The sequence below is a fragment of the Saxophila tyrrhenica genome (genome assembly GCF_035928015.1).
Source record: "Saxophila tyrrhenica strain CCFEE 5935 chromosome Unknown scaffold_9, whole genome shotgun sequence".
NCBI classification, from domain to species: Eukaryota; Fungi; Ascomycota; class Dothideomycetes; order Mycosphaerellales; family Extremaceae; genus Saxophila; species Saxophila tyrrhenica.
In genome coordinates, this window is record NW_027041741.1 from 641,916 (window position 1) to 666,360 (window position 24,445).

The 24,445-nt window shown below is 55.0% G+C and overlaps 13 protein-coding genes across 13 annotated transcripts; 8 read left to right on the top strand and 5 right to left on the bottom strand.

The window, feature by feature from the left end:
- Positions 1 to 139: 139 nt before the first annotated feature.
- GCD6 (translation initiation factor eIF-2B epsilon subunit, GEF) lies at positions 140 to 2,375 on the top strand (the record flags this gene model as incomplete). The annotated part of the gene is made up of 3 exons (XM_064803428.1): positions 140 to 280; positions 330 to 454; positions 506 to 2,375. The coding sequence occupies 3 exons, from the start codon at positions 140 to 142 to the stop codon at positions 2,373 to 2,375; spliced, it is 2,136 nt and encodes a 711-aa protein (XP_064658343.1).
- A 133-nt stretch (positions 2,376 to 2,508) lies between these two features.
- On the top strand, positions 2,509 to 4,615 carry LTR77_006187 (uncharacterized protein; the record flags this gene model as incomplete). Its single annotated transcript, XM_064803429.1, has 4 exons — positions 2,509 to 2,622; positions 2,678 to 3,029; positions 3,084 to 4,520; positions 4,575 to 4,615. The coding sequence occupies 4 exons, from the start codon at positions 2,509 to 2,511 to the stop codon at positions 4,613 to 4,615; spliced, it is 1,944 nt and encodes a 647-aa protein (XP_064658344.1).
- A 536-nt stretch (positions 4,616 to 5,151) lies between these two features.
- LTR77_006188 (uncharacterized protein) lies at positions 5,152 to 6,281 on the top strand (the record flags this gene model as incomplete). Its single annotated transcript, XM_064803430.1, has 3 exons — positions 5,152 to 5,173; positions 5,229 to 5,590; positions 5,643 to 6,281. The coding sequence occupies 3 exons, from the start codon at positions 5,152 to 5,154 to the stop codon at positions 6,279 to 6,281; spliced, it is 1,023 nt and encodes a 340-aa protein (XP_064658345.1).
- An 877-nt stretch (positions 6,282 to 7,158) lies between these two features.
- LTR77_006189 (uncharacterized protein) lies at positions 7,159 to 7,380 on the bottom strand (the record flags this gene model as incomplete). Its single annotated transcript, XM_064803431.1, has 1 exon — positions 7,159 to 7,380. The coding sequence occupies one exon, from the start codon at positions 7,378 to 7,380 to the stop codon at positions 7,159 to 7,161; it is 222 nt and encodes a 73-aa protein (XP_064658346.1).
- A 289-nt stretch (positions 7,381 to 7,669) lies between these two features.
- RTG2 (retrograde regulation protein 2) lies at positions 7,670 to 9,385 on the bottom strand (the record flags this gene model as incomplete). The annotated part of the gene is made up of 1 exon (XM_064803432.1): positions 7,670 to 9,385. The coding sequence occupies one exon, from the start codon at positions 9,383 to 9,385 to the stop codon at positions 7,670 to 7,672; it is 1,716 nt and encodes a 571-aa protein (XP_064658347.1).
- Positions 9,386 to 10,560: 1,175 nt separating this feature from the next.
- On the top strand, positions 10,561 to 12,046 carry LTR77_006191 (uncharacterized protein; the record flags this gene model as incomplete). The annotated part of the gene is made up of 5 exons (XM_064803433.1): positions 10,561 to 10,677; positions 10,744 to 10,911; positions 10,980 to 11,183; positions 11,235 to 11,403; positions 11,454 to 12,046. 5 exons carry the CDS (start codon positions 10,561 to 10,563, stop codon positions 12,044 to 12,046), a joined length of 1,251 nt encoding a protein of 416 aa, XP_064658348.1.
- A 461-nt stretch (positions 12,047 to 12,507) lies between these two features.
- LTR77_006192 (uncharacterized protein) lies at positions 12,508 to 15,063 on the bottom strand (the record flags this gene model as incomplete). The annotated part of the gene is made up of 1 exon (XM_064803434.1): positions 12,508 to 15,063. One exon carries the CDS (start codon positions 15,061 to 15,063, stop codon positions 12,508 to 12,510), a length of 2,556 nt encoding a protein of 851 aa, XP_064658349.1.
- A 215-nt stretch (positions 15,064 to 15,278) lies between these two features.
- Positions 15,279 to 16,116, top strand: LTR77_006193 (uncharacterized protein; the record flags this gene model as incomplete). Its single annotated transcript, XM_064803435.1, has 3 exons — positions 15,279 to 15,408; positions 15,456 to 15,856; positions 15,919 to 16,116. 3 exons carry the CDS (start codon positions 15,279 to 15,281, stop codon positions 16,114 to 16,116), a joined length of 729 nt encoding a protein of 242 aa, XP_064658350.1.
- Positions 16,117 to 16,603: 487 nt separating this feature from the next.
- RPL28 (60S ribosomal protein L28) lies at positions 16,604 to 17,161 on the top strand (the record flags this gene model as incomplete). The annotated part of the gene is made up of 3 exons (XM_064803436.1): positions 16,604 to 16,635; positions 16,690 to 16,888; positions 16,943 to 17,161. 3 exons carry the CDS (start codon positions 16,604 to 16,606, stop codon positions 17,159 to 17,161), a joined length of 450 nt encoding a protein of 149 aa, XP_064658351.1.
- Positions 17,162 to 17,599: 438 nt separating this feature from the next.
- On the bottom strand, positions 17,600 to 18,617 carry LTR77_006195 (uncharacterized protein; the record flags this gene model as incomplete). The annotated part of the gene is made up of 3 exons (XM_064803437.1): positions 17,600 to 18,253; positions 18,314 to 18,351; positions 18,410 to 18,617. The coding sequence occupies 3 exons, from the start codon at positions 18,615 to 18,617 to the stop codon at positions 17,600 to 17,602; spliced, it is 900 nt and encodes a 299-aa protein (XP_064658352.1).
- Positions 18,618 to 19,188: 571 nt separating this feature from the next.
- LTR77_006196 (uncharacterized protein) lies at positions 19,189 to 20,145 on the top strand (the record flags this gene model as incomplete). Its single annotated transcript, XM_064803438.1, has 3 exons — positions 19,189 to 19,426; positions 19,483 to 19,790; positions 19,843 to 20,145. The coding sequence occupies 3 exons, from the start codon at positions 19,189 to 19,191 to the stop codon at positions 20,143 to 20,145; spliced, it is 849 nt and encodes a 282-aa protein (XP_064658353.1).
- Positions 20,146 to 20,192: 47 nt separating this feature from the next.
- Positions 20,193 to 21,011, bottom strand: LTR77_006197 (uncharacterized protein; the record flags this gene model as incomplete). Its single annotated transcript, XM_064803439.1, has 1 exon — positions 20,193 to 21,011. The coding sequence occupies one exon, from the start codon at positions 21,009 to 21,011 to the stop codon at positions 20,193 to 20,195; it is 819 nt and encodes a 272-aa protein (XP_064658354.1).
- Positions 21,012 to 21,442: 431 nt separating this feature from the next.
- LTR77_006198 (uncharacterized protein) lies at positions 21,443 to 24,070 on the top strand (the record flags this gene model as incomplete). The annotated part of the gene is made up of 1 exon (XM_064803440.1): positions 21,443 to 24,070. The coding sequence occupies one exon, from the start codon at positions 21,443 to 21,445 to the stop codon at positions 24,068 to 24,070; it is 2,628 nt and encodes an 875-aa protein (XP_064658355.1).
- Positions 24,071 to 24,445: the final 375 nt, after the last annotated feature.

A 24,445-nucleotide genomic window follows, 5' to 3' on the forward strand; every position in this document is an offset into this window, starting at 1 on the left:
CGTTCACATGCGAGGCTAGATCGCCAAATTTAAGCTTTTCGTGCATGACTCAAACTCAACATCACTTTCTGCTACCCTCCGAGTACCTTGCAGACTTGGACACGCATCTAGCACAACACAGAGCTACCAATTTATCAGCATGGCACCAAAATCGAAGAAGGGTGCCAACGCGCAGAAGTCGAAAGGTGGCGAAGAGGAGCGAGAAGAGCCTCTGCAGGCTGTGGTTTTCGCGGATGCCTTCGAGACGACCTTTGCGCCTTTCACACTGGAGCGCCCACGAGTATGCATGTCAAAGATGTTCTCGCAAAGCATGCGCTGACGTTGTGTAGTGTCTGCTGCCACTGGCAAACACGCCGCTCATCGAGTACACTTTCGACTTCCTGGCCAGCGCGGGTGTGGAGGAGACAATCTTGTACTGTGGCAACCACATTGAGCAGGTGGAGGAGTACTTCAAGTGAGGATTGTCATATGACAGGACTACCTCAACTGTGCTAATGTGCAATAGACGCTCGAAATGGACCCGCGACACAGCGCCCTTCTCACTCGAGATTATCCGCTCGAACGCCCGCTCAGTCGGCGACGCAATGCGGGACCTGGACCAGAAACAGCTGATCACAGGTGACTTCATCTGCGTATATGGAGACGTAGTCGCCAACGTCCCCATGGAAGCGGCGATAGCTGCACACCGGACCCGGAGAGAAAAAGACAAGAAGTCCATCATGACCATGGTCCTGCGCGAAGCGGGCGACTTTCACCGCACCAAGTCGCAGAACATCCGGCCTGCTTTCGTGATCGACCCTGCAAGCGAACGGTGTGTGCATTACGAGCAGGTGCGGCCGCGACAGACGCCACGACTGGACATCGCGGAGGAGGTGCTCAAGGACCATGTTGAGGTGGAGGTGAGGGAGGACCTCATCGACTGTGGAATCGACATCTGCACGCCTGAAGTCCTGGCGCAGTACACAGACAACTTCGACTGGCAGGCTCCTCGGCGAGGGTTCCTTTATGGTGTGCTAAAGGACTTTGAGACGATGCAGCTTTCGGTGCACACGCATATTACTAGCGAAGGGTATGCCGCACGGGTGAAGAACTTGCAGGCCTACGATGCAGTCACGCGAGACGTCATATCGCGGTGGGCGTACCCGCTATGTCCGGACGTCAACATGCTTTCGGACCAGACGTATCAGCTGCAGAAGGGCAACGTCTATAAGGAAGACGGCGTGGTGTTGGCGCGGTCGAGTGTCGTCAATCGGAAGTCTATGCTGGGAAAGGCGACTTCTGTTGGCGGCGGTACTGTCATCACTGAAAGCGTCATTGGCAGACGATGTGTGATTGGCAAACGAGTCAAGCTGAGCGGCGCTTACATCTGGGACGATGCTCGAATAGGTGATGATACTGTCATCGAAAGAGCTATTGTTGCAAATGAGGCCGGCGTTGGCAAGAGATGCCATATAAAGCCCGGTGCGCTGATATCATATGGCGTGAGAGTGGCAGATGGTACTTCGGTTATGGGCAGTAGCAGAGTGACGAAGTCCAAGCGGAGACGATCTTCTGGTCCGAATGAGCCTGTTAAAGCTACAACAGACCCGAAGATCGTCGGTGAAGGCGGAGAGGGCTACGAGTTGGCCGTGGATGAAGATGAGGATGAGACACTGGAGTCACTAGTACCCGGTGACATCTACAACACGGCAGACGCTGCTTTCTCGGACGACTCGATATCGACATTGGATTCGGAGGACGAAGAAGACAGCTTAGACGAGGACGCTAAACGCCGTTCTTCACGCAGCGAGAGCTTCGCATCCATCAACTCGGACGAAAGCGGGGACACTCGAAGACGAGCAGCAGACTTCCATCACGAGGCTACGGCTAGCATCGTGGACGCTCTGCAGAAGAACGAAGATGCCGATACCATTCAGCTCGAGCTACAAGCGCTGAAGCTCAGCAGCAACGCGGAAGACAAGCAAGTCCGCCGCACCGTCGCCGTATCGCTCATGAAGCGCATCGCTGGTCTCGTCGAATCTGGCACGTCACCTAAAGACGCCGTCTCAAAAGTGGTCCCGCCAAACAAGCTACTGATACAGCGATGTGTGGGTACAGACAAGGAGGAGTACTCGGAGCAAGTCGAGTTCTTGCTCTACATGCAGACGGATCTGGTGCATCGGCAGCAAGGCGACAAGATTCTGCTATTTGCATGCAATGTGCTGGCTCATGATGATCTGGTGGAGGCGGAGGGGTTCGAGCAATGGTGGGAGGACCCGAGGAGTTCGGCGTCCGAGGAGCTGCAGGATGTGAGGAGGGAGACGAAGCAGTTGGTTGATGTGCTTGTCGGTGATGATGAAGATGAAGATGACGAGGAGGATGAAGATAGCGAGTAGGAGTCTACCATACAATCATTCAATCTGCAGTGATTCCAAAGGTCACATTCCGCACATTCACATGCCAAAGAAGTCGTCCTTTGTAATCAGGCACGTGCTTGCCTGATAAAGCCGGATCGTACTGCCAAGGCCGATGGCGCTAACCGATCCCGGCCGCTACATCACTTCTGGCGGGCAGCTGAGCAACTGCCTTGCCAGGCCACCGAGGAGTCACTTTCTCTCACTCATTCACAGGCACACCTTCTCTGTCCGCTTGCTTATCCTCGCTTGGAGTCACACAACACCTCTTGACTCACCCCCAGCGGTGCACAACACAGCCCGAATTTAATAGAGCAACCGGCTGCTTCGTCATCGACGAGGCGGCCGCTTCAACCAGCACCACGCCTCCATTAACCCGCAAGCGCAAGCTTGACACCACAACCACCTCCGCACCACCCACTTCCGCCACCGCAGGAGCAGAGCCTGTGAGAAAGGCGAGCAAAACAAAGCAGAAGCAGGTCGAGCAGGTCGAAGCCGCTTTGCCGGCCACGCCGCAGACCCTTGTCTCCGACAAACCCATGGACTCCGACGATGAGGTCAACAGTGTAATCTCGAGCGATGAGTTTGGCGGCGATGCCGATAGCAGTGTAGGGGATGTAGAGGATTTTGGGGCAGGTACGTAGTGGTTGTGAATATCACGTGGCGAGGTGGGGTGCTGACAGGCGACAGACGACTCGGATGTAGACTTCGACGACCTACCCGAGCACGACAATTTCGAGACTCAAGAGAAGGATCTCAAACCGAGGAAGAAGGCTTTCGAGGTCGATCATAAGGTCTACAGTCCCGAAGACATACAGCGGCAGCAGGATGACCAGGTTGCCGAGGTTTCTACTTTACTCGAGCAGCCACACGAAGACACGGCGATCTTGCTGCGGTATGCGCGATGGAACAAGGAGAAGTTGATTGAGCAGTACATGGATGGTCAGGAAGAGGTGCTCGATAAGGCAGGGCTGGGTCAGGATGTGCAGAAGAGTCCACCTCGGATAGAGACAATCGATGGCTTCATGTGCGATATCTGCTGTGAGGATGGTCCTGGACTGCAAAGCTTGGCGATGAAGTGCGGGCATCGGTTCTGCGTGGACTGCTACCGACAGTACCTTGATCAGAAGATTCGCGGAGAGGGAGAGGCAGCTCGGATCAAGTGTCCCGGCGATGGATGCAACAGGGTCGTGGACGCCAAATCTCTGGACCTCCTCGTGAGAACCGACCTCACCGACCGCTATCACCAACTCTTGATGCGTACTTACGTGGACGACAAGGAAAATCTTAAGTGGTGTCCTTCGCCGAACTGCGTCTACGCCATCGAGTGTGGAGTGAAGAAGCGTGATCTTACTCGAATCGTACCGACGGTGCAGTGTGACTGCAAGCACAGCTTCTGCTTCGGCTGCACACTCGCCGACCATCAACCCTGCCCATGTGCTCTTGTCAAGCTGTGGCTCAAGAAGTGCGCAGACGACTCTGAGACGGCGAACTGGATCTCGGCGAACACAAAGGAGTGTCCCAAGTGCCATTCGACCATCGAGAAGAACGGCGGCTGCAACCACATGACGTGCCGCAAGTGCCGCAACGAGTTCTGCTGGATGTGCATGGGCGTGTGGTCGGAGCACGGCACGAGCTGGTACAACTGCAACCGCTTCGAGGAGCGCAGTGGCATAGACGCGAGAGACACACAGGCTAGGAGCCGGCAGTCGCTAGAGCGCTACCTGCACTACTACAACCGGTATGCGAATCACGAGCAGTCGGCGCGACTGGACAAGGACATTTTCCACAAGACCGAGAAGAAGATGACGTTGCTGCAGTCGGCGAGCAATATGTCGTGGATCGAGGTGCAGTTTCTGGAGGAGGCGTCGCAGGCGCTGCAGCGGTGTCGGCAGATTCTGAAGTGGACGTATGCGTTTGCTTACTACCTGGCGCGCAACAACGAGACGGAGATCTTCGAGGACAACCAGAAGAACCTAGAGCTGGCGGTGGAGGATCTTTCGGAGATGTTTGAGAAGCCGACGGATCAGCTGTCCGGGTTGAAGGTGGAGATGATGGACAAGACGACGTTCTGCAATCGGCGGCGTATCATTGTGCTGGACGACACGGCGAAGAGGCTTAAGGATGGTGAGTTCAGTCCTTGCAGACGCATCGTGATGACATTTACTGACATAATTATAGGAGTCTGGGAGTTCAACGTCGACCTCAACAAGCCGGTGTGATGTTGTGCCTGCGACGTTCTCTTTCAGCACCTTGCTCTTGCATTGATGGAGTTGGCATGCTGCTGCGTTCAGCCTTGATTCCTTCATGCAGATATGTGTAAATGACATCCGACAGTTCGTAACAAACTCTCTTGCTTCTCGTTCATCCGCACGTCCGCACTGTGACTTCATGTTGCTTTTCCTCCCCAAAGTTCTGGAAAAGTCAGCTTCCGCTCCCATTTTCTCTCGCCTGCTGACCATAGCTTAGAAGCTCTTTCTCGTGAATGCTTCACGGTTCATCGCGGTATCAGCCCTAGGAGCATGACGCGGTGGGGTAGTTGTTACTTCAACGGCGCCCCGCGTTGCATTTGTATTTCTAATGAACTTTTTGTTTTGCAACAACTCTCTCAAGCGGAATTGACGTTCAGGTAGATATCGGAACGATCAGTTGGTTGTTCAGCGCCAGCACCAATTCTCGACAGTACATGCTGAGGACATTACAATCGTCCCGCTCCCGAGTACAATCAATCGGACATCATCTAGGGCGGGCAGCAACCATGGCGACCATGAGAGCAGTCGGTACGTTGTAAACACCCTCGCATTGAACGTTGAACCAAGCTAATATTGTCTACAGACATCAAAGAAGGCAAAGGCGGCATCTCTAACCTCTACATCAACGACCAAACGCCCAAACCCACGCCAACCGCCGCCCAAGCCCTCATCAAAGTCAAAGCCTTTGGTCTCAACCGCATGGACCTGCTGCAGCGAGAAGGCATGTACCCCGTCCCGCCTCAAGCGCCTAAGACTCTTGGTGTGGAGTTCAGCGGCACGATTGAAGAGCTTGCCGGTGAGAGCGAGCAGGGTTTCAAGAAGGGGGATAAGGTGTTTGGGCTGGCGTACGGGGGTGCGTATGCGGAGTATATTGCTGTGAGCACACATATGCTGGTGCATAAGCCGGAGGAGCTGAGTTGGGAGGAGTGTGCTGGGATTCCTGAGGTGAGTCGGCCGGTTTGGACATTGAGTGTGAGTGCTGATGCCGTTGCGGTAGACATGGATCACAGCATTGCAGGCCATGTACCTGATTGGAGAGTTTGCGCCTGGCAAGAGCATCCTATGGCATGCCGGCGCGAGCTCGGTCTCGATTGCAGGCCAGCAGCTTAGTGTGGCCAACGGTGCTTCGGCGACTTTTGCCACGACGAGGTCGGATGAGAAGTGCAAGTTCTGCGTCGACGAGCTTGGTGCGAAAGCGGCGTATAACACCAAGACCCAGAAATGGGAAGAGGAGGTGTCCAAGGCCACCGATGGCAAAGGCGTGGACATCATTGTCGATTACATCGGTGCAGACACATTCGCCGCCAACCTCAACGCCGCCGCACGCGATGGCCGGATAGTCAACCTTGCGGCATTGTCAGGCGCAAAGTTAAAGCCTGAGCAAGCGCAGAAAGTGGACCTGAGCAACTTCGTCCGAAAGAGGATCCGCTTCGAAGGCAGCAGCTTGCGGAGTCGCGATGAGATGTACCAGGGTCGACTAAGGGACCAGCTAGTCGACCATGCTTTGCCGAAGTTTAAGGACGGGTCGTTCAAGGTGTTTGTCGAGAAGGTGTTCAAGTGGGAGGACATCCAGGAGGCCCATCGGCTGATGGAGTCGAATCAGACGAAGGGGAAGCTGATTTGTGTGATTGAGTAGGCAGCTCTTCGAGGGGTGAGTTCAGGTATTGCAGTATCTGTGCCTCGTAGGCCTGTTGCAGCTGCTCGTCTGAGCTCTTCGATTGGAGGGTTGACTGTTCGGATTGTTTCTTCCGCAGCTCGCGCAAGGAGAGCTTGGTTGGCAGGTTCTTGTGTCGCAGTCGTGGCCGTTGCTTGGTTTCTTGAGCGATGATCCTCCCCGTGATTGTCCAAGATTCGTTGCAGTCGATACCGTTGGAAACATGGTTTGACGAGGAGTGCCCTTGTACGTGTGGACACTTCTCAGCGTGCTCATGGAGGTAGTACAGACATAACGAGCAATAGTAGTCGATCCTGGAGCTCATACCCGGACCAAATTGATATTGCTGATTGAGAGTAGATGACATGGTGCTCTACCTGCGTCAACGGTACCGTAGGGTAGGAACATGATGCATTAGATGGGAGGAATAGAAGTACTACATGACTGGTCCCAAGACAAAAGGTTCTGCTCACCTGAGTTCCCGGTTCTTCTGCTAACAAAAGAACAACGGTGGGCCTTCAATGGCTGTCGTCGGCATTCCCGTGGTCGAACGTTGGCCCCTAGAGTTTACATGAGTGACTTCGAGCGGCTGAGCATACAATTAGATGGGAAAATGCCCGCCTGATCGATGTGCTGACACACTTTTAAGTTTGATCAGGAGACGGGCTGCAGAACGCCAGACCTCAGCTGGTTATCACCATCACAGGTGGGATTGAAAGAGGCGGCCGCAAGAGTCACGAGGGAGTTGCAGTACACAAGTGGACGTTATACGTTCATGATATATATTTCACTCAATACAGAGCATTCCGCAAACCTCATCCTCCATCTCTAAACTCTCCGGGCCAACAACCCGTATCTCCTACTTCCCAGCCTTCTTCTTCTTATGGCGACGAATCAACCAGAACACTAACAGCGTGAGGCAGATCCCGAGCACGAATGACAGGCTCACCACAACAGCCAGCGTAGCGTAAGTGACCTGCGCCTGACTATGGATCGTCACATTCTTGCCGGTGGGTATGATGGAGCGGGCGATCCCATTTCGCAGGTAGAGCACGTTCGTTGCGCCTGGGACGGTCGCCATGGTAGCGTTTCGAGGCGAGTCGGCAGAGGTGACGGAAGTGGTGTGGCAGTCGCTGCGAGTGAGTTGAATTTTGGGACTCAGTAGACGTGATGATGGAGTCTGTGAAGCGACACCTTGTTGTAAGTATGAACAGGTTAACAGCCGCATCGGGAAAAGTTGGAGGCACAAAGGCCACTTTTTGCTTTGTTGTCGTAACCCGTGTTGGACAAAGGCAGATATGCCGCCACGTGGCTAGCACCACATTGGCCCTGTCGCTTTGTTTGAATTGCATCTTGGAGCATCGGCTGGCTCATCCTTCTAACTTCTTGACCTCGACTTCAACCTTGTGGCCAATCCCGTCTTTTCCGCCTATGAAGTTCTTCTTCTTCCCGGCCTTCTCGATGGCCTTGACTTCCTTCTCCAACGACTTCCCGTCAACATCGTCTCCAACTGATACCGTCACGACGAGAAGACGCCGACCCTTCCCACTCGTGTCCCAATTCGCCTGCAAGCCCAATCTGTCCTGTTGGACACCAGCTCCCATTCCCGCCGGGTACACTGCTGCGATCAGAGCGGCAACAGCGCCGAGATACTGTATCCACCACAGCGTCCAGGGTGACTCCACAAGTTTTTCGAGCTGCGCTTTAAATGCTTGATCAGTCGGTGGCACGTCGCTACCCCATCTTGCGCAGAGGAGAAGGGCCAGACGTGTTCGTGACTCGTGCAGTATGCCATGTACACTGGCCAGAATGCCGGATGTAGTAGACCGCAGGGCTGCACTGGCTTGGAGGTCTTTCGAGTGGGTTGAGTGGTAGTACATCAGGTTTGCGAAGCTCTCAAGGAGCTCTAGGGTGAAAACACTCTTGTAGTCGTCCTGGGCGTTCGCGGTTGTGCCAGGCGGGAGAGCAGCCTGCAATAGCTGCAGCAAAGGACCTGATGGAGCTGGGCTGTAGGCACCTGTCGCCACTACCAAGGGGTGCTCGGCCTGTATCTCTCGCGGCAGGCTTCTGAACAGATAACCCTCCCTTACACCACCTTGGCAGAACCTGACCTCTGAGATCTCTGGTAGAGCCTCCGCCAGTGCATTGATGAGGAAAGCTACAGCGGGGACCTGGCTAGCTCTCCGGTCGGAGATTCGAAAAATGTCATTGTCGTCGTCCTGTAGTGTCGAGGCGGCTGCTTGCTTAACCTCATCGGTCCCCAGGAACTGAGACCGTGAAGCCTTGAAGCCATTGATGACAGGTATGGGATATGGACGAACGCGCTGCATACTCATGAGAACATAGCCCCATCCGCGGAAGCCACCGCCGGACAGATAGAGAGTAAATCCGCCTGAGTCCTCCGAGAATTGCATCAAGTCCTCCGGGATGTCGAGGTGGTCGTAGGCGTTCATGACAGCTTTCTTAACTTCACTTCGTAAGTCCTCCACAGTGCCACTTTTCTCCGCCTCTGCAAGCCGTCGCGACATTGCAGCAGCGCCGTAGGGCATGCTCACTGCTCCGTTCTTGGGCATTCGCACCTGCGTACCCGAACCACCAGATGCCAGCCAACTGAGCTGTGTACTGCCACCCCCAAGATCCATGACGAGCCCATTGATTTCCGGTAAGGAACTCGCAATCCCCAATGCGCCAACTTCGCCTTCCTCTTCCTTGGTCATGAGTTTTACTTCCCAGCCCACCGCATCCTTGATTCGCTGCCGGAAGGCTTCGGAGTTGCTTGCCGTCCTGGTGGCCTCAGTGGCGAGGATTGTGATGTTCTCCTCCGGCACACCGAAGTCAGCGCAGGTCCTCTGGAACTGACGAAAAGCAAGAACAACTGCTTCGGTGGTCGGCTCATCGATGGGTTGCCTTTCTCCTGATGCCAAGTATTGAGCATCGTACAACGATATTCCAGCGCGGGTTTGGTATAGTGTTGGCATTATGCGCGCTGTAGGTGGCCGTAGACTGGAGACTGAGAACCGAATGCCGTTGCTTCCCATATCAACCACTGCTTGCAGATGCGAGCCATTGTGCTGCGTGAAGGCCATGGCTCCCAAAGTGATGGAATGGAGCCTTCACAGAGTATTTCGAACAAGCTCGTGATGCGGTTACCGGCCTACCGGACACCTAGCGGTAGCTGTACAGACTGTCACTTGTTGGCTTGTATCCATCGTGTATGTCAACAGTCATCTCCTTTCCAAGAAGGTGAGACGGAAGAAAAACAAAGACACCCCACCACATGAAATTTGGAGCTCGACTCGATATAGCACTTGCAGCCATGGAGGGCCTTTTTATATCGCTGACTCTAACAATGATTATACGGGTAGGTCTTCGACGTTGTTGTCGCATGTTGACATGCTGTGTTCGACGGATTAAAGACCCCGGTTGCCCATCGGCAGACTTCACCCCACGTCTTCTCTTCAGGCCCAGCCATCAATCTTGACCATCAGACGATTTTGGCGCTTGGGATGCAAAGGATAGTGTATGTTGGCTGGCGTACTGCCCTACTCAAGAACTGGACCACTGCTTCCGCCGACGTCAGTGTTCGTAAATACCGTGCCAGCGACTAGCCGCAAAGCGGTCTGGTCTACTTAGCGACAGCAGAACGCTCCAGACTGTTGGCTCGACTATAGCTCTTCTAATAAGCTGTCTGTTGTCCTGCAGTTCACGGCATCGCCGGGGACCGTGGTCTAATAATTCTTCCGCTGCTCCAGCACTGAACAAGCTGCTTCGACCCCCATCTCCGCGCCGTCGTCGAGCCTTTGGAGAATGTCTCTACAGCCCTGCCGATCTTTCTGGAGAGGCTGGGGTGTTCGGTTAGCGGTGGATCATCTGCACGTGGATCTCATGCGAGCAATACATAGCTAAGCTACGGCGGTTTACCACCGTCTGCCAAGTGCTCTATACCTTGATCCTTTGCTACCACTCGAACAATCCAAACTTCCACTGGAACCAAGCTTTTGGGGCTATGCTGCCCGTCAGCATGCCCTTCGTTCCTATGTACAAAACCAGCGTGTCTTGAGGTCATCGAAGAACCTCATATGCGTCCGCAGCAGCTGCAGGTACAGCCGGCGACAATGCACCTACGGTAGGAATCCTCCTGATGCGAGTATAAGTTGAGGATGTCGCCGGGCGGTATGGAGAGGTCATTACCAGCCAACCAGTCTTCGAACGATCCAAGCAACACCCCACCGCTACCGCCACCACCTCCATCTCAATGAACATGCGTGCCTCCAGCTTCATCCTCGCGGTATTCGCTGCCGTTGCTACCGCGCAAGATCTCGCAACAGTTCTCTCAGGTCGAGAAGATCTGACCACGCTGGTGCAGCTGTTGCAAGAGGTACGCTGTTGACAAGCATGACCTTGCCCGATTGGAGAGATCCGCTAACCCTTCTTTCCGGAGCAGGTTGGCGTCGTACCAACAACTGAGTTCATCTCCAAACAGAAGGATGTTACTCTCTTCGCGCCCAGTGATGCTGCTTTCGCGGAGATTGTCCAGTCCGGCGGCATCTTCTCGATCCAGCAGGCGTCCACCGACGCGGGATTGATCGAACAAATCCTAAGATACCATCTGGTGAGTGCGTTCTTGGAACAAAGAACGCCGTCGTGTCCACAGTCCCTAACCAGTTCTCGTGCGCGTAGTACAAGGGTGTGATCATGTCATCCGACATTATGGAGATCCCTCAATACCCATCTTCGTATCTCGACTACTCGGCGATCGTCTTGGACGGCGAAGTATCCGGCAGCAACGTAACAGGCGGCGAGGTGGCGGGAGTCAGCCTTGACACAGAGGGAAATGCGATCGTTACGACTGGCCTTAAGGTCCCGAGCACTGTGGTTGTTGCTGTGAATTCGCCTCCGAAACGTGGAAGATGGGAATTTTGCTGACAGACGCAGGACATTCCATTCGACAACGGTGTCATCCACGTCATCGACAAGCTCTTGCTCTTCCCTTTGAGCATCTCGGAAACTTTGATTACAGGCAACTTCACGGCCCTGGCGGGTGCAGCCACTCAGACCGATCTCGTTACTCCATTGGAGGAGCTGTCAGACGTCACCATCTTCTGTAAGCGCACAACACCCATCTCCAAGAGTCCTGCCAACAATCCTGCTCAGGCCCGAACAACGACGCCTTCCAGCGAATCGCCGGTGGTACTGACGGCATCACCAAGGAGGCATTGGCTGAGATCTTGCAATACCACGTCGTGCAAGGTACAGTCGGCTACTCGACCGTCCTCAGCAACACCACCCTCCCAACCCTCGCCGGGAAAGGCCTCGAAATCACCATCACCGACGACGGCGCCGTCTTCGTTAACAACGCTCGCGTCATCAACGCCGACGTCCTCATCGCGAACGGTGTGCTCCATGTCATCAACGAGGTCCTCAGCCCGCAGGAGGAAGGGTACTCTCCGGCTTCCCAGACCGTCAGCGTCAGCCCAGCGCCGGTTGTTCCCTTCACTTCTGGCATTACTCCGGAAACTTCGGTCTACAGCGAACTGACCCAAACCACGAGCTTCGTGGCCGCTGGGCTGGTCACGGCGGCGCCGAATGCGACGATGGCGACAGTGTCTTCGGGCAGCGCTACGCCGTCCTCACCTCTGGCGGCAAGCAGTGGGGTGGTGCCGGCGACTGGCGCTGGCATGCGGAACGAGCTGCCCGCTGTTGTGGCGGCCTTGGTTGGTGCGTTAGCATTTGCGGTTAACATGTAACGAGGTCCTGGAGGACATGCATAGACACATGAAGTCAGATGGCATAGCTGGGTAATTAGCATTAATGAGTCTGACGAGTTAGGAGGTATGCTGAGGTTTGAGTTTTCCGACATTGTTCTGAAGCTTTTCTTTTCGAATTCTGTCTTGTGAAGCTCTCTAGTTGTTTGCTCGCGAACACTCCTCTGCAGCCTTGAGGCTGGCTGTGGGCCGGACCATGACGAGTCGCGCTGGCCAGACCACTCCTCGTGCTAGGCGGCCCATCGTAGGGAGTGCGATGCTTCGCGGCGTGCAATGCTTCGGTGAAGAGCTTCCGGCGCGAAACGACCGAGCCACAGACCGTGCGCAGCATTCCATACGCTGAGCATAGGGCGAGAGACGAGGTGGTGAAATCGATCCGGCTGCTATTAGCAGATCGCTCCCACTTTGGGAGACTCATGGTGAGACGGCAATTCTCTTTGAAATCAAGGCGACACCCTCCGATCAATGTTGAAAGTCCTCGTGCCCGCAATATCCGTCTCGAACCCCAGACGTTCCAGCTCTTCCCACTGCGCCGAATACTTCTCCTTCGCCCACGCCTCAATCTCCTCCTGCTTCATCTGCCCATTCGCGCCACCCATCAAACTCCCCAGCAGAAATACCTCCACGTCCAGCTGGCCGTTCGCCTCCGCCTCCTCAACAGTGCTGATCGCGGTGTCGTTGTCGCCATTCCCAGCCAGTGCAGCGACGTACGAGGCCCAGAGTGGCTGGTCGAGCTCAACGTTCCGTCGGCGTAGGAGCGACCAGAGCTCCTTCGCGCGCAGGTCTCCAAACGGCGAGTTCTCGCAAGCGCGCAGAGCGACGTGGATGCTGTTGTAGCTGGGTCCCTCTTTGCTCTTGACAATGTCGTCCCAGAAGCCGAGCGCTTTGCGGCCTTTGTCGCCGGCGGTGTAGGCAATGATGAGTGCGTTGCGGAGGTATGTTGTGACGGTGATGTTGAAGTCGAGTTTCAGGAGGTTGTGAACAATTTCCACGGAGTCGATATCGCGCAGCTTTGCCAGACCCATAAAGATAGCGACATAGGTGTCGACCGTCGGGATGGTGTCGGCGCGGGAGTGTGCGCGCATGTGTTGGAAGACACGGACGCCCATGTCTGCGCGTTCACGATTGAAGAACGATGTCATCAGCTCGGTTCGCTGGTCTCGAGGAGTCTCGTCGAAGATGTCCCGAATAATGTTGTAGCTCTGCCAGGCCCGTCTGGTAGGTGTCTTCGGATCGAGAGCGAACTTGACGATCTCGTCCCGAACATGCGTGCGCTCGGTGGAGGCGAAGTGATAAGAGTGAGTATTCAGGAGGTCCGTCGCATCATCCTCCTCATCCCGGGCGAGGTGCAACAGAGCGAGAGTGGACACAGTATTAGCTTCAAATGGCGCCCGGCGGTCCGCCAAATCCATCGCGACGTTCATAATGGTGTCGAAATCATGGCGTTGTGTGCCACTGAGAGCGACTATGAGCCGGTTGATGGCGCCGACATCTTCCGTGAAAGACTCTTCCTCGATCTGTGCGTTTCTGTGTTCCACCAGCCCTTTGTAAGCGACCAACGCCCCATCGACGTCGCCCACACTCAAGCGGTAGTCCATCTGGAGGGCAAATGTGCGTGCGTTGGGCTCGATGTTTCGCTCGCGCCCAAGCGCAATGAAGCGCTCGGCCATATAAGGGTCGTTCTGCGAGACAGCAAAGTCGACGAGAGCGTTGATCGTCACCACGTCCGGCTGACGCCATGCCTCGCGGTCGGCGATGTCTTCGTTAGACTTCTCCATGACAGTCATCATTCGACCTATTTCGTCGACACTTTTCTTGGTTCCTGCAGCCCAGACGAAGACAGCGTCCCAGCACGGCTTCAGCGGGTTCTTGGCCATCTCTCCCCTGACCACTTCGTGCCCAAGCTGGAGCTGATTCTCCTTCAAGCACCACATTAACACCTCATAGAATTGGCTGGCGACCGCATCTTGCAGAACTTTACGTTCATTCACGTCCGCAGTTGCTGACCGATATTTCATCCACCAATGCTTCAGCGCCTCCGGATCTTTCTGCTGCATGGCAAACAGTAGCATCGCTCTGGGAACATTGCGATGGTTATCGCATTTTCGTTGCTGAATCATCTCCATGGTCGAGTGCACCTCGGCTACATTCTTCTCGGTCACGAAACCATTGAGCACGGTAGCCCAACTTGTTGTCACCTGATTGAGTCTTAGCATTGTGGAACGATCGTCTTCAGGTAGATCTGGTTGGTCGCCTTCCTCCTCACGTGCAATAGCCGGCTGTCGAGTCTTATCGCTCGGCGAAAACGCCGGCTCATGCTGTAGGACCAAGTCTCGCGCGGCATGGGAAGACCCAGTAAGGCTCAACATGTGTACTAGTGGCAAAATGGTAGCTCTTTTGAGTCTCCTGAAGCCATGACTCGAAGCGCGCGAATAGAGAAACCACAGGAACTGTACGTGTTCGTTCGACGCAGTGGTCCTAGTGGTTGTGACACTCAAGTGCTTCGCCACCTCGCGGGCAAGGCTTCGTAGCTCCTCAGCATCCCGTTGTACATGCTCGCCGTCCATTGGTAGAGCGTCGATGCTCTCGAAGCAGTATTGGAGACTCTGGTGGACTAGGCGAGCTTGGCTGTCGGTAATAGGCTGATCCTTTCTGCGTTTGTGTTTCAGGAACAACCTTACGGCTTCCAGCGCGTCCTCAACAGACGGCATTCGCGCATCCATACGTTGCCGTTTCGCCAGCTCCATCATCTTGTCAATGCCCGGATCCATATCTGGTTCTTTGGCCTCTCGCTTGCTTCCAAAGATGTTGAAGTTGAGAAAGTGTCGCCGTTGGCGATGAGGTATTGATGCAACGACATGCTGCCTCGTAGGTCCTCCAAGTAGGGCTGATGCCGGCGCAAGCGAGCAGTACCGTCGTCGTCGAAGGCATGCTCGATGGATGATGGGTTGGTCGGCTAGCAGTCTGCGGAAGACGCTGCGAGTGAGGTGAGATGGCATCTTCGCGTGTTGGTCCCGAATGGGTGGGAGCACGTTCTTAGCTGTACATATTTACAAGTTCCCAAATACCGTCCCGCAAGTGCTCGATGAGGAGTAGTTCGTGTCCGTCGAGGGAGCTTCCAATGATGAAGTCAAGGCCAAGACTGCGGAGCTCTCGGGGGTGTCTCTATACCGCGTATGACATTAGACGACACCTCAATCTTCAACGACCCAACATGTCTCTCGAAACGGCATTCAGAAGGCTCACGGTCCGTCCAACATCCATATGCCACCAATGTCGAAGAACATTCGCCTCTGTCCCATCGAGACCCTTGCCTCAGCAATCAGCAACAGGAGGCTTGGCTGGTAAGAATGTCACGGTCGGAAGTCCCCTCAGCTCTAACACAACGCAGACTCCCTGGTAAACTCGCGTCGCGAGTCTCAGGCGCAAGCGCAGGTCCCTCGCTCCTCCATCGATGCTACAACGAACATCTCTCCCCCATCCGCAACTGCTACGTCCTCGACATCAGAACGTCCTCGAAACGCATTTGACATCGCAGAGGACATGATCACGGAGAGCGGTCGGTCAACACTCGAAAGGCAGGCTAGAGAACGGGTAGCTGCCCTTCAACGCGACTGGACTCGGCAGGATCTTGAGAAACAGCAGCAGCGGAAGTGGAAGCCAGGAGATGTGTATGCGCCGCATGATCTTAGTGGAGCAGAAGCGGCAAAGTGGAAGAGGCTGCGACGGAAGGGAAGGATGATGTCGGATGTCATCGACCAGTTGGGGATAAATCCGATCCACCACTACAAGGTGAGTAATGTGAATGCGGATCACGACTGTGGGAGACGCCCATCTAACGAGTATGGATATAGAATTTCAGCATGATGTCGGAGTACATAACCGACATGGGGAGGATTAAGCACAGGAGGGAGACTTCCCTACGGCCAGTGAATCAGCGGAGGATGGCAAAGGCGATACGGCGAGCTATCGGTACGGGCATGATGCCGGGTGTGCATCGCCATCCTGAGATCTTGCGGCTGGAGAGAAGGAATGAGCAGACGTGGCGATGAAGGACGCCAGCAGTGTGTTGAGCAGGACGACGCGTCGGAGGGCTGGTTGTGACTACTGTTCGTCAGTACAGTTCGGAGGACACTCGCCGCGTAAAGTTTAGGGAGCCTGAAAGTGTCGTGTGTGCCAAAGCAAAGCAGCTCCACAAGGTCAGAAGCCTTGCAGCGGAACAGGAGGCTTGTTCCAGTCAATGAACTTGCTCTGGGTAGGCTATTGGATTATGGGCAAGTGGCGGAAGCTGTATATTACATGTCGTTTCCATTGAGCTCCTTGCTCATCACTTACTCTACTTTCACTCTACGTATCTTCGATGTGAAGTTGTCAAATGGCTCCTTATGAGGAGTTTTGAAAGAACACCTGACCTGATCTCCAAATCCATGCCAAGACTGCTTTGCGCTAGTCGGCGGCAAAGCCGCACACTTTGAATCTGAAATTTGATCAAGCCCGAGCACCACCGACAAGTCACATTGCACCAACACATCAACCGCAATGCCTACCAGGAAGACTCAGACGCGGAAACAGTATGTCGCCAGTCGCAGTGCTATACTAGCAGTCGCATGCTAACCCTTTCACAGCCGCGGCCACGTCTCGGCCGGCCATGGTCGTGTGGGCAAGCACAGGAAGCACCCCGGTGGTCGCGGTATGGCTGGTGGCCAGCACCACCACCGTACCAACCTCGACAAGTACCATCCTGGTTACTTCGGAAAGGTCGGCATGCGATACTTCCACAAGCTGCAAAACCAGTTCTGGAAGCCCGTCATCAACCTCGACAAGGTAGGACACCACGAATAAGACATCGGAAGGGAGGACGCTGACTGAATGGAATAGCTCTGGTCTCTCGTCCCCCTCGAGCAGCGCGAAAAGTACCTCTCCGGCGGCAAGAAGGACACCGCGCCCGTCCTGGACCTCCTCCCTCTCGGCTACAGCAAAGTCCTCGGCAAGGGTCGCATCCCAGAGATCCCGCTCATCGTGCGCGCGAGATACTTCAGCAAAGACGCAGAGCGCAAGATCAAGGAGTCTGGTGGAATCGTGCAGCTCGTCGCGTAGATGTGAGGCTTGCAGCATGAGCTTGGCGGTACGGCGTTGAATCTGCCTCGTGAAAGAGATGGAAAGGTTCTTCGGCCAACATCACAATCAATCAGCGTGGTAGCTGAGAGATGCATTGCAGTCGTACATAGACAAGCAAGCATCTCTGAACCAACCTTCTGACGTCCTCTTTCGAAGAGGATGAGCTGCTTCTGTGCCTTTTGGCAGGTCGTTACGGCCACTGCGTTGCCCATGATGTTGAACGGTGATACAAGGTGAGGCGACAATTGTTTCTTTATCGTTATGGATTTCGTTTTGTTCTATGTTTCTATACATGGTTTTTGTCACCTCGGAGCTGCTGTCCTTGTGGCCATGTTTTCAGCACAACCGTTTTGAACAAGATCAAGAACTCTTTGCAATGGAGAGGCAGAACGAAGTCCACTTTCATACTGTAGTTAACTAGTCTTCCCCGATCGTACTACTTCCTCCTGCACTGCTCTCAGCGATTATTTGAGTACCCACTACTTCACCGGCAGCATTGGTGTAGATGGCGCAAATGGCAGTAACTCCCGTGTGTGGTGAGTACACGTATTCCCTCTCCGTCACCTCCTCTCCGTCTCTCCGCACCTTGATCTCGTACCCATTGAAGCTCATATCATTCTTATAATTCCCTACCACCCTCGAACCCAGCTCGTTCCCATCATTATCCAACCTTTCTGCCACGATATCTCCGTTCTGCGCCAACACTTGGTTCGTATGTTTGTTGTTCCGGTAATTGTTTGTTGAGTACAGGATCCCATGCTCAAGCTCATACGACAATCCGCGCTTCGCCAGCGAGCTGCTGCTGTCCGAGCCCGTGAGCCCGCCAACAGCGTCGCCAGTCGAGTTGAGCACGTCGCCGATTCCTTCGCCGAGCTCCGCGATGATGGGGTTGAGGTCGATGGATGAAAGCGTGGTGTTGATCATCTTGACGAGGTTCTCGAGCCGGACTTCGAGCAGGACTTTGGCCCGGACTTTTTCGATGAGCAGGCGGACGGAGTCGATGGAGAGGTCGACGCCGGCGTTGAATTGGAGGAGGTTGAGCACTTGGGCGTCTAGGTTGATTTTGGCGGTCTGGGAGGGAAGAGATGGTTAGCGGTATGGGTAACGGATCAAGGGATCGAGGAGGCGTACGAGGTTGTCGACTTGGATGTCGATGGTGCCGACGTGCACTATGAACGATCAATATCAGCTTGACCGTCTGTGTGAAAGATCGACTGGAGAGCTCACCGCTGGCATTGAGGTAGACATCTGGATTTGGGAAGTTTGCGCCTGCGTTCGGCCTCGTTTCGTCGGTCGAGAAGATCACGCTGTCTGAGTCGCCCTCGAGGTCGAGGTCATAGCCGACATAGCCAGTACTGCCTTTGGTCGTTTGCGCGCTGGCCAGTGCCGAGATGAACACCCAGAGGAAGATTAAAGAGCGATGGAAGGAGATCATGTTTGCTTCGGCGAGAGAGCGACTGGTACACAAAGCGTTTGTTCAAACGACAGAGAACTCGACCAAGAGGATGAACGACGTGGGAGTGGACAGTACCGTTTCAACGAGGGATCACAGCCCTTCCAACCGATCACCACATCTGCCGGCACATCATCCACCGCCACCAACCTCATCCGACCTCGCCTCCCTATAACTACGTCGATCTAGGCTTTTTCAATAATCCGCAGCAAGGATGAATTCAAGGTCTGGAGATCATGAAACGGCTCGAAGTCTGAACCGAAATTTGACGCGCAGGGCTTCCCCGCGAACGGCCAGGCACGCCGCCACACAGACCCATGCGTGAACGTTTTAATGGTAGGGATTCGGAGGCTAAGCATTGTTCTCCTTGTGGTTGTCGAGATTTGGTGATGATCAGGCTGAGTTCACGGAAGTGATGGGTTTCAAGGATGTTGTGAGCTGCCGGGTGTCCTGACGTTGCTCGACTTCTTTCGCATTTCGCACATTACTCTTCTGCTGTTCTCGCGATACTCACGCTCATTCATATCACACTCCTTTGCAGATGGCTGTTCCAATGGCTTGGAGGTTGTTGCTTTCGTTCTTCCTTTCCTTGACCTGCGCCTTGCAAGTCTCTGCACAAACCGGTGCCAGCGCTACGATTTCGACTCCTCCGCCGACTTCTTCTGTCCCAGCCGACAATGGCACGACCGGCGGCGGCAGTACACCGACGGGTGGCTCGACGTCCGCTACCGACAGCGCGCCGGATGTGTACTTGAATGTGCCGAAGTTGCACGTTGGACGTATCGAGCTTGGTTGGTTGCCCACATTCCCGAGAGACTACGATTCGGAGGCTGACCGGTCTAAACAGACGTCGAGAACCTCAGCGCGGACATCAACCTCAACGCCAACGTAGCGCAGCTCGTCAAGATCAATGCCGGAGTGCAGTTGGGCATCTCAAAGGTTAACATTACCATTGCCGATGTTGACGCTGAACTGGATTTGATCGTGCGACTCGGCAACCTCGTGGAGATCGTCGGCAGGGTGTTCGAGTCGCTGGATCTCAATCCCCTCTTGATCAACACCATTAACGGCGTGACCGGGCTGCTTGATGACGTGATTGGAGAAGTGGATGGATTGCTTGGTTCCATTACTCAAGGCGGGAAGACGTTGAGCTTCGTGGGTAGAACACTCCCTTCTCTCCGGAGCCGTTGCTGACTTCTCAACCCAGCTCGTCGATAACCTCGGAAACATCGTGCAAGAAGTCGGCGGCGTCAGCTCGATTGTTGGCAACTATGCTCAGAACATGACTTTGGTGGCCGACTCGGCGAAGGACCTGGGCCAGGGTCTGACGCAGAAGACCTTCTCCTACGGTCCTCTTGACGCGCTCGTGAATATTGTGTTCAACAAGGCAGGCCAGATCGTGCAGGCTGCGGTGGAGAAGACCGCGAAGGGCTCGAGCAGTGGTGGTGGAAGTGCAAGTGCCAGCGCTGTTCCGAGTTCTGCGGCTGCTAGTGCTTCTGCGGCGAGATAGAGTAGCGCACACTTAGACCACATCGAAGCCAAAGAATGGTCGCAATCTCAAGATGATAACTCATCTGCCATCTCAGCCTCAGCATCAGCCTTCTGCTTTCTGGTTTCGACGGGCAGGAACTCCTCTATGGTGGTCAAGCCATAGTCAAGATCATTCTCCTTGCTAGAGACCCAGGCGTCCAGGTCCGCACAAGCACTAGTCCCTTTCATGAGCGGTTCTCCGAACGGCAAGCAGCTATCGAAGTCAACGATGACGGCTTGCTCATGCTCGTCAACACAGATGTTTGATTCATTGATATCGTTGTGAGCCAGGCCCAGCGAGTGGAGATGATGAATTCCGTTCTCAATGTTGTACGCAAACATGCTTGCTCGTGCTCCAGAGATCCCGCAATAGGCATAATCCACCATGGTGTCAGGATACCTGTGCAGGCAGAGGGCGGTGATGCGGCCGTCTCTCACTACGCAGCCATAGTATTTCACAAGATTAGGATGAGGATGCTTCCTGATCAGCTCCAGTGCCTTGACCTCATTCAAGACGCATTCTGCCACGAACGTCTTGCCTGGCTGGCAGTCGTCGTACGTAAACGAAGGCGACTTGAGGTAATGCACTTCCGGGTCGTACGGTGGCGCCTTGGTAAACTCCTGCTGGAAGAGAGGGTGGATGCACTCGACAGGCACTGGCTCCAATGAGTTCAAGAGTTCTCCTTCGTCCACTTCGTCCGGATGCTGATCCAGCTTGCCGGTGTAGGCCACATTGTCGACGTATGCGGAGACAGACGTATACTCGCTGACGCGGCCATGTTCGTCTGGAGGGGACTCAACGGTTCTGAAGGAGAATTGAGAGCCGTTGCCAGACTCGTAGTCCATTGCGTCTGCGTGCAGGAGTTGGCTTAGAGGTTGGCTCGTTGGACGAATTGTTCACCTCCCAAAAATTGACAGATCGCGTGTGAGACCAACCTAACCATCTCAGCGGCCCGGCACATGCTGTCCACCTCCCCGGTCCAATGTGAAGCTTCTGAGATCTTGGAGATGGCGCTAGCAGACGCAGGCGGTAACGACGGAGACGTGGGGGCGCCATGTGAGTCTTCCTCGTCCTTCGACTTTGTGTTTTCACTTCCATCCAATCGCAGCTTCCACGTTACCTCACTTCATCCGCGACATCCATTGACTACAACACCTCCGACCTCAGCGTTACTCGACCAGTGCCGCCTATCACTACTGGAACTACTGGAACCCTCTGATCGACCAACCTGCCATGCTGAGGTCGGGGCCATTGGGGGGGCCATCACCTGCCGCCTATGGCGGCCTCTCACACTCGCGCTGGTAGCAGGGTATCGCTAGGGCAGGGCGAACAGGACCTACCCAATGGCTCTTGCAACTACCGTGACCTCAGCACCGGCTCAAGCGCGCCAGTATGCGGCTGTACGAGATTTTGGCTGAATGTATGCCACTTCAACGCGAATGATGGGGGTGTCGAGAGAGCATGGTGCTTCTGCGGCCATCATGCTTGCTTCCACAATGCGTTCAGCCAGCAGCAGGAAGAGCGGGGGCAGACAATTGCGGGCAGTCGCATGGGAAATACACAGGCTGTGAGCGAGCGCAACGGGAGCGATGCTGTGGGAGGTGCCCAGGGCTTCGTAACGCCTGCGAAACCTCTTGCGGGCTTGGGGATACGGCCGGACTCTCGGCAGCAGACGGAGAGCATAAACACTCGAGTCTTCCAGGCTCTCAACGAGTTTGCGCGCAACCAGGAGGATGGAGAACAAGCCATGTCCGACGCAACGTCCAAGCTGCCATCAACGAATGCCCCAAGCCTTGTAGAGGAGCCATGGAATGGCTATGAGCCAGTGGCACATCAAGCATCACAGCAGTACCGTCCCATGGCACCACCTGTCAATATACCACCTGGCCCGCATGCTCGACAGAACGAAGAGTACAGCGCCACAGAAGTGGATACGCCAAGTATCGCAGGCACACCAGATTTCCGTGCTCTGATGTCGTGTTCCAGTATTCGACCGTCTCCAGGACATCTTCGACCAGGCCGCCTGGAATTCCCACGGCCGCGGCCGCGTACCGAGCCTCCTCACACGACGGACGCGACAACCAGTCGACCCTTTCGCCCCGAGAGGCCGCATCCAGTAGCCACAACTGTGCCGGACCTTCAAAATATCATTGAGACGTACGGTCGTCGGCTTAACGTCCTGGAAAGCCTATCATTCTCTCATGTGCCGGTAGAGGAAATACAAGACCGCTTTGAGCATTTCGATGGCAGGATCCTGGATCTAGAACAATGGCGTGCCGATCGCGACCAGAATCAGCTGAGCCCAGACCCTGCTGCCAGTTCGAGCAGTAAGCGAAGACGTATGCTTCCGCACGAGACAAGCTCCTTCGACTCCGACGGGTCCTTCGATCTCAACGCCGCCGCGCACACCGAAGCTGCCGTCCTCGCTACCCTAGCCGCAAATGCAGAGACCCATCCCAGGATCGACGCACTGGAAGGTCGAGTACAGCAACTCGAGACCGCAGCTTTGCCTTCTTTCGCTCGGCCATGGCATGTCCAAGTCGTTCTCCTCCCATGGGGCCGCGATCTGAAGGGTATATGGTTTTCGGCGGCGGAGGCGACTCAAAGGTCGATGAAAGCCAGCACGCAGCTTTCCGAGGAGTGGACGGGCGCTCAATCTGCGCCAAAGCTTTCCTTCAAATCGACCAAAAGCGGCGCCTGGACTACGGAATCTATTGAAGCCTGGGCCAACGAGGCATCAGAGTGGCTCTCTCCAAAGGCGTGTGGTCCCAGCGGCGACGTGTTCCAACGGCTTGCCAGTCGTGGTCTTGTTCGCGAAGTAACCTTGGGCGAGCCTGACGCTCGTCACATCAACAATGCGATCCGCGATGCGTTGGGAGAACTTGCGATCAGCACGAGCGAGACCAACTTTGGGGGTGAGGAGCTTAAGGGCTTTCAAGGGCTTAAAGAATCCTTCATACCGTTGCGCAAGGTCAGGAAATCTGCTCGGCTACGGTTTTTGAGTCCTGCTGAGTTGGTCACATCCGCGAGCTGGACTGCATCTTTCCTAGACTCGAGCGTGTTCATGAAGGTCGGCGATGGGCAAAGGAGACTCTACGTCACTACACCAGATGCCTACATCCAGCCCAACACAGCCGACTCGTGGACTTGGAGGCGGCTACGTGAGATGCCTGTCTTCGAGGCAAGCATAGAAGAACAGGCTGCCCGAGCAGAAAACATTGCGATAGAGGCATGCTGGAGCTTCAACGAGCGCCTTGATCGAGCCGTCAGTCTGCATTCGTCGTTCGCCTCTCATGAGTCTCAATGGAGCACTCGAAGCCTTTTTGCAGCCGACGACGCAGACATGCCGAACGACCGCGCATCTTCTCCGCAATCCGAACTCCGGCCACATCGACAAAGAACTGCATCGTTGCCTGAGTCCAGCGAAGCTGCAGGAGAAGCCAAGGCAGCCTTACCCAAACGAAGAGTAGCCTCTTTCGAGCCCGTCGCAACCTGCGCAGACGAGCACGGCGTCGAGACCACTGCGAAGCGCCGCCGCATCTCCATCTCCCCTGAGGCTGAGCGGAGAGGTGTCAACTTCACCCCGCGATGGTCGCGCGAGCCTCCTTCACCGTTCACTTCTGAAGCTCCAATCGAAGCAAGGAGTCAGGGAGCGAGCAGCAGCCGCAAGCGCGGCACGACACCGTTTGCGTATGCTACACCGCACAGCAACAACAACTTCGTCGGACGTGTGGAGCTTGGGAGCGGTGACGGGGATACCGAAGTCGCCACGGATATTATGGATCGAGGCGGTGAGGAAGAATGGGAGGGTGTCGATGACGGAGCAACGAACCCCAGCGACGATGCCAGCGTTGCGCAGGAGGGTGATATCGATGACAATGAGTTGGAGATCTATGAGGATTGAATGATGTGCAAGGGCACAGCTGTCTGATGCATTTGCAAGCGTGGGCGTTGGCGGGAGTATACAATATCCGACAGTCTGACGAAGAGGGAGGATCCGGTCGATATGGGTACGGCATGGGATGGCATGTTACGACATCATAACTTTGTTTCCCGCTGCTGGCGGTGCTGACGCCGCGGCGATGTAGGATGAAGGAATCTCTGGTCAGTGTAGATTACATAGAATACAGAAATCGAAATCTCCAATCCCGAGATAATGGGGTACGTGCGAGCTGCCATTGCGTGAATTGAACGGATCAGCTGTGATGGACGCGTCGAGGAATCGAAATGGTCAGGAAGAGGTGAGGTGAGAAGAAGCGTAGTGCCTTCCTGATTGGGT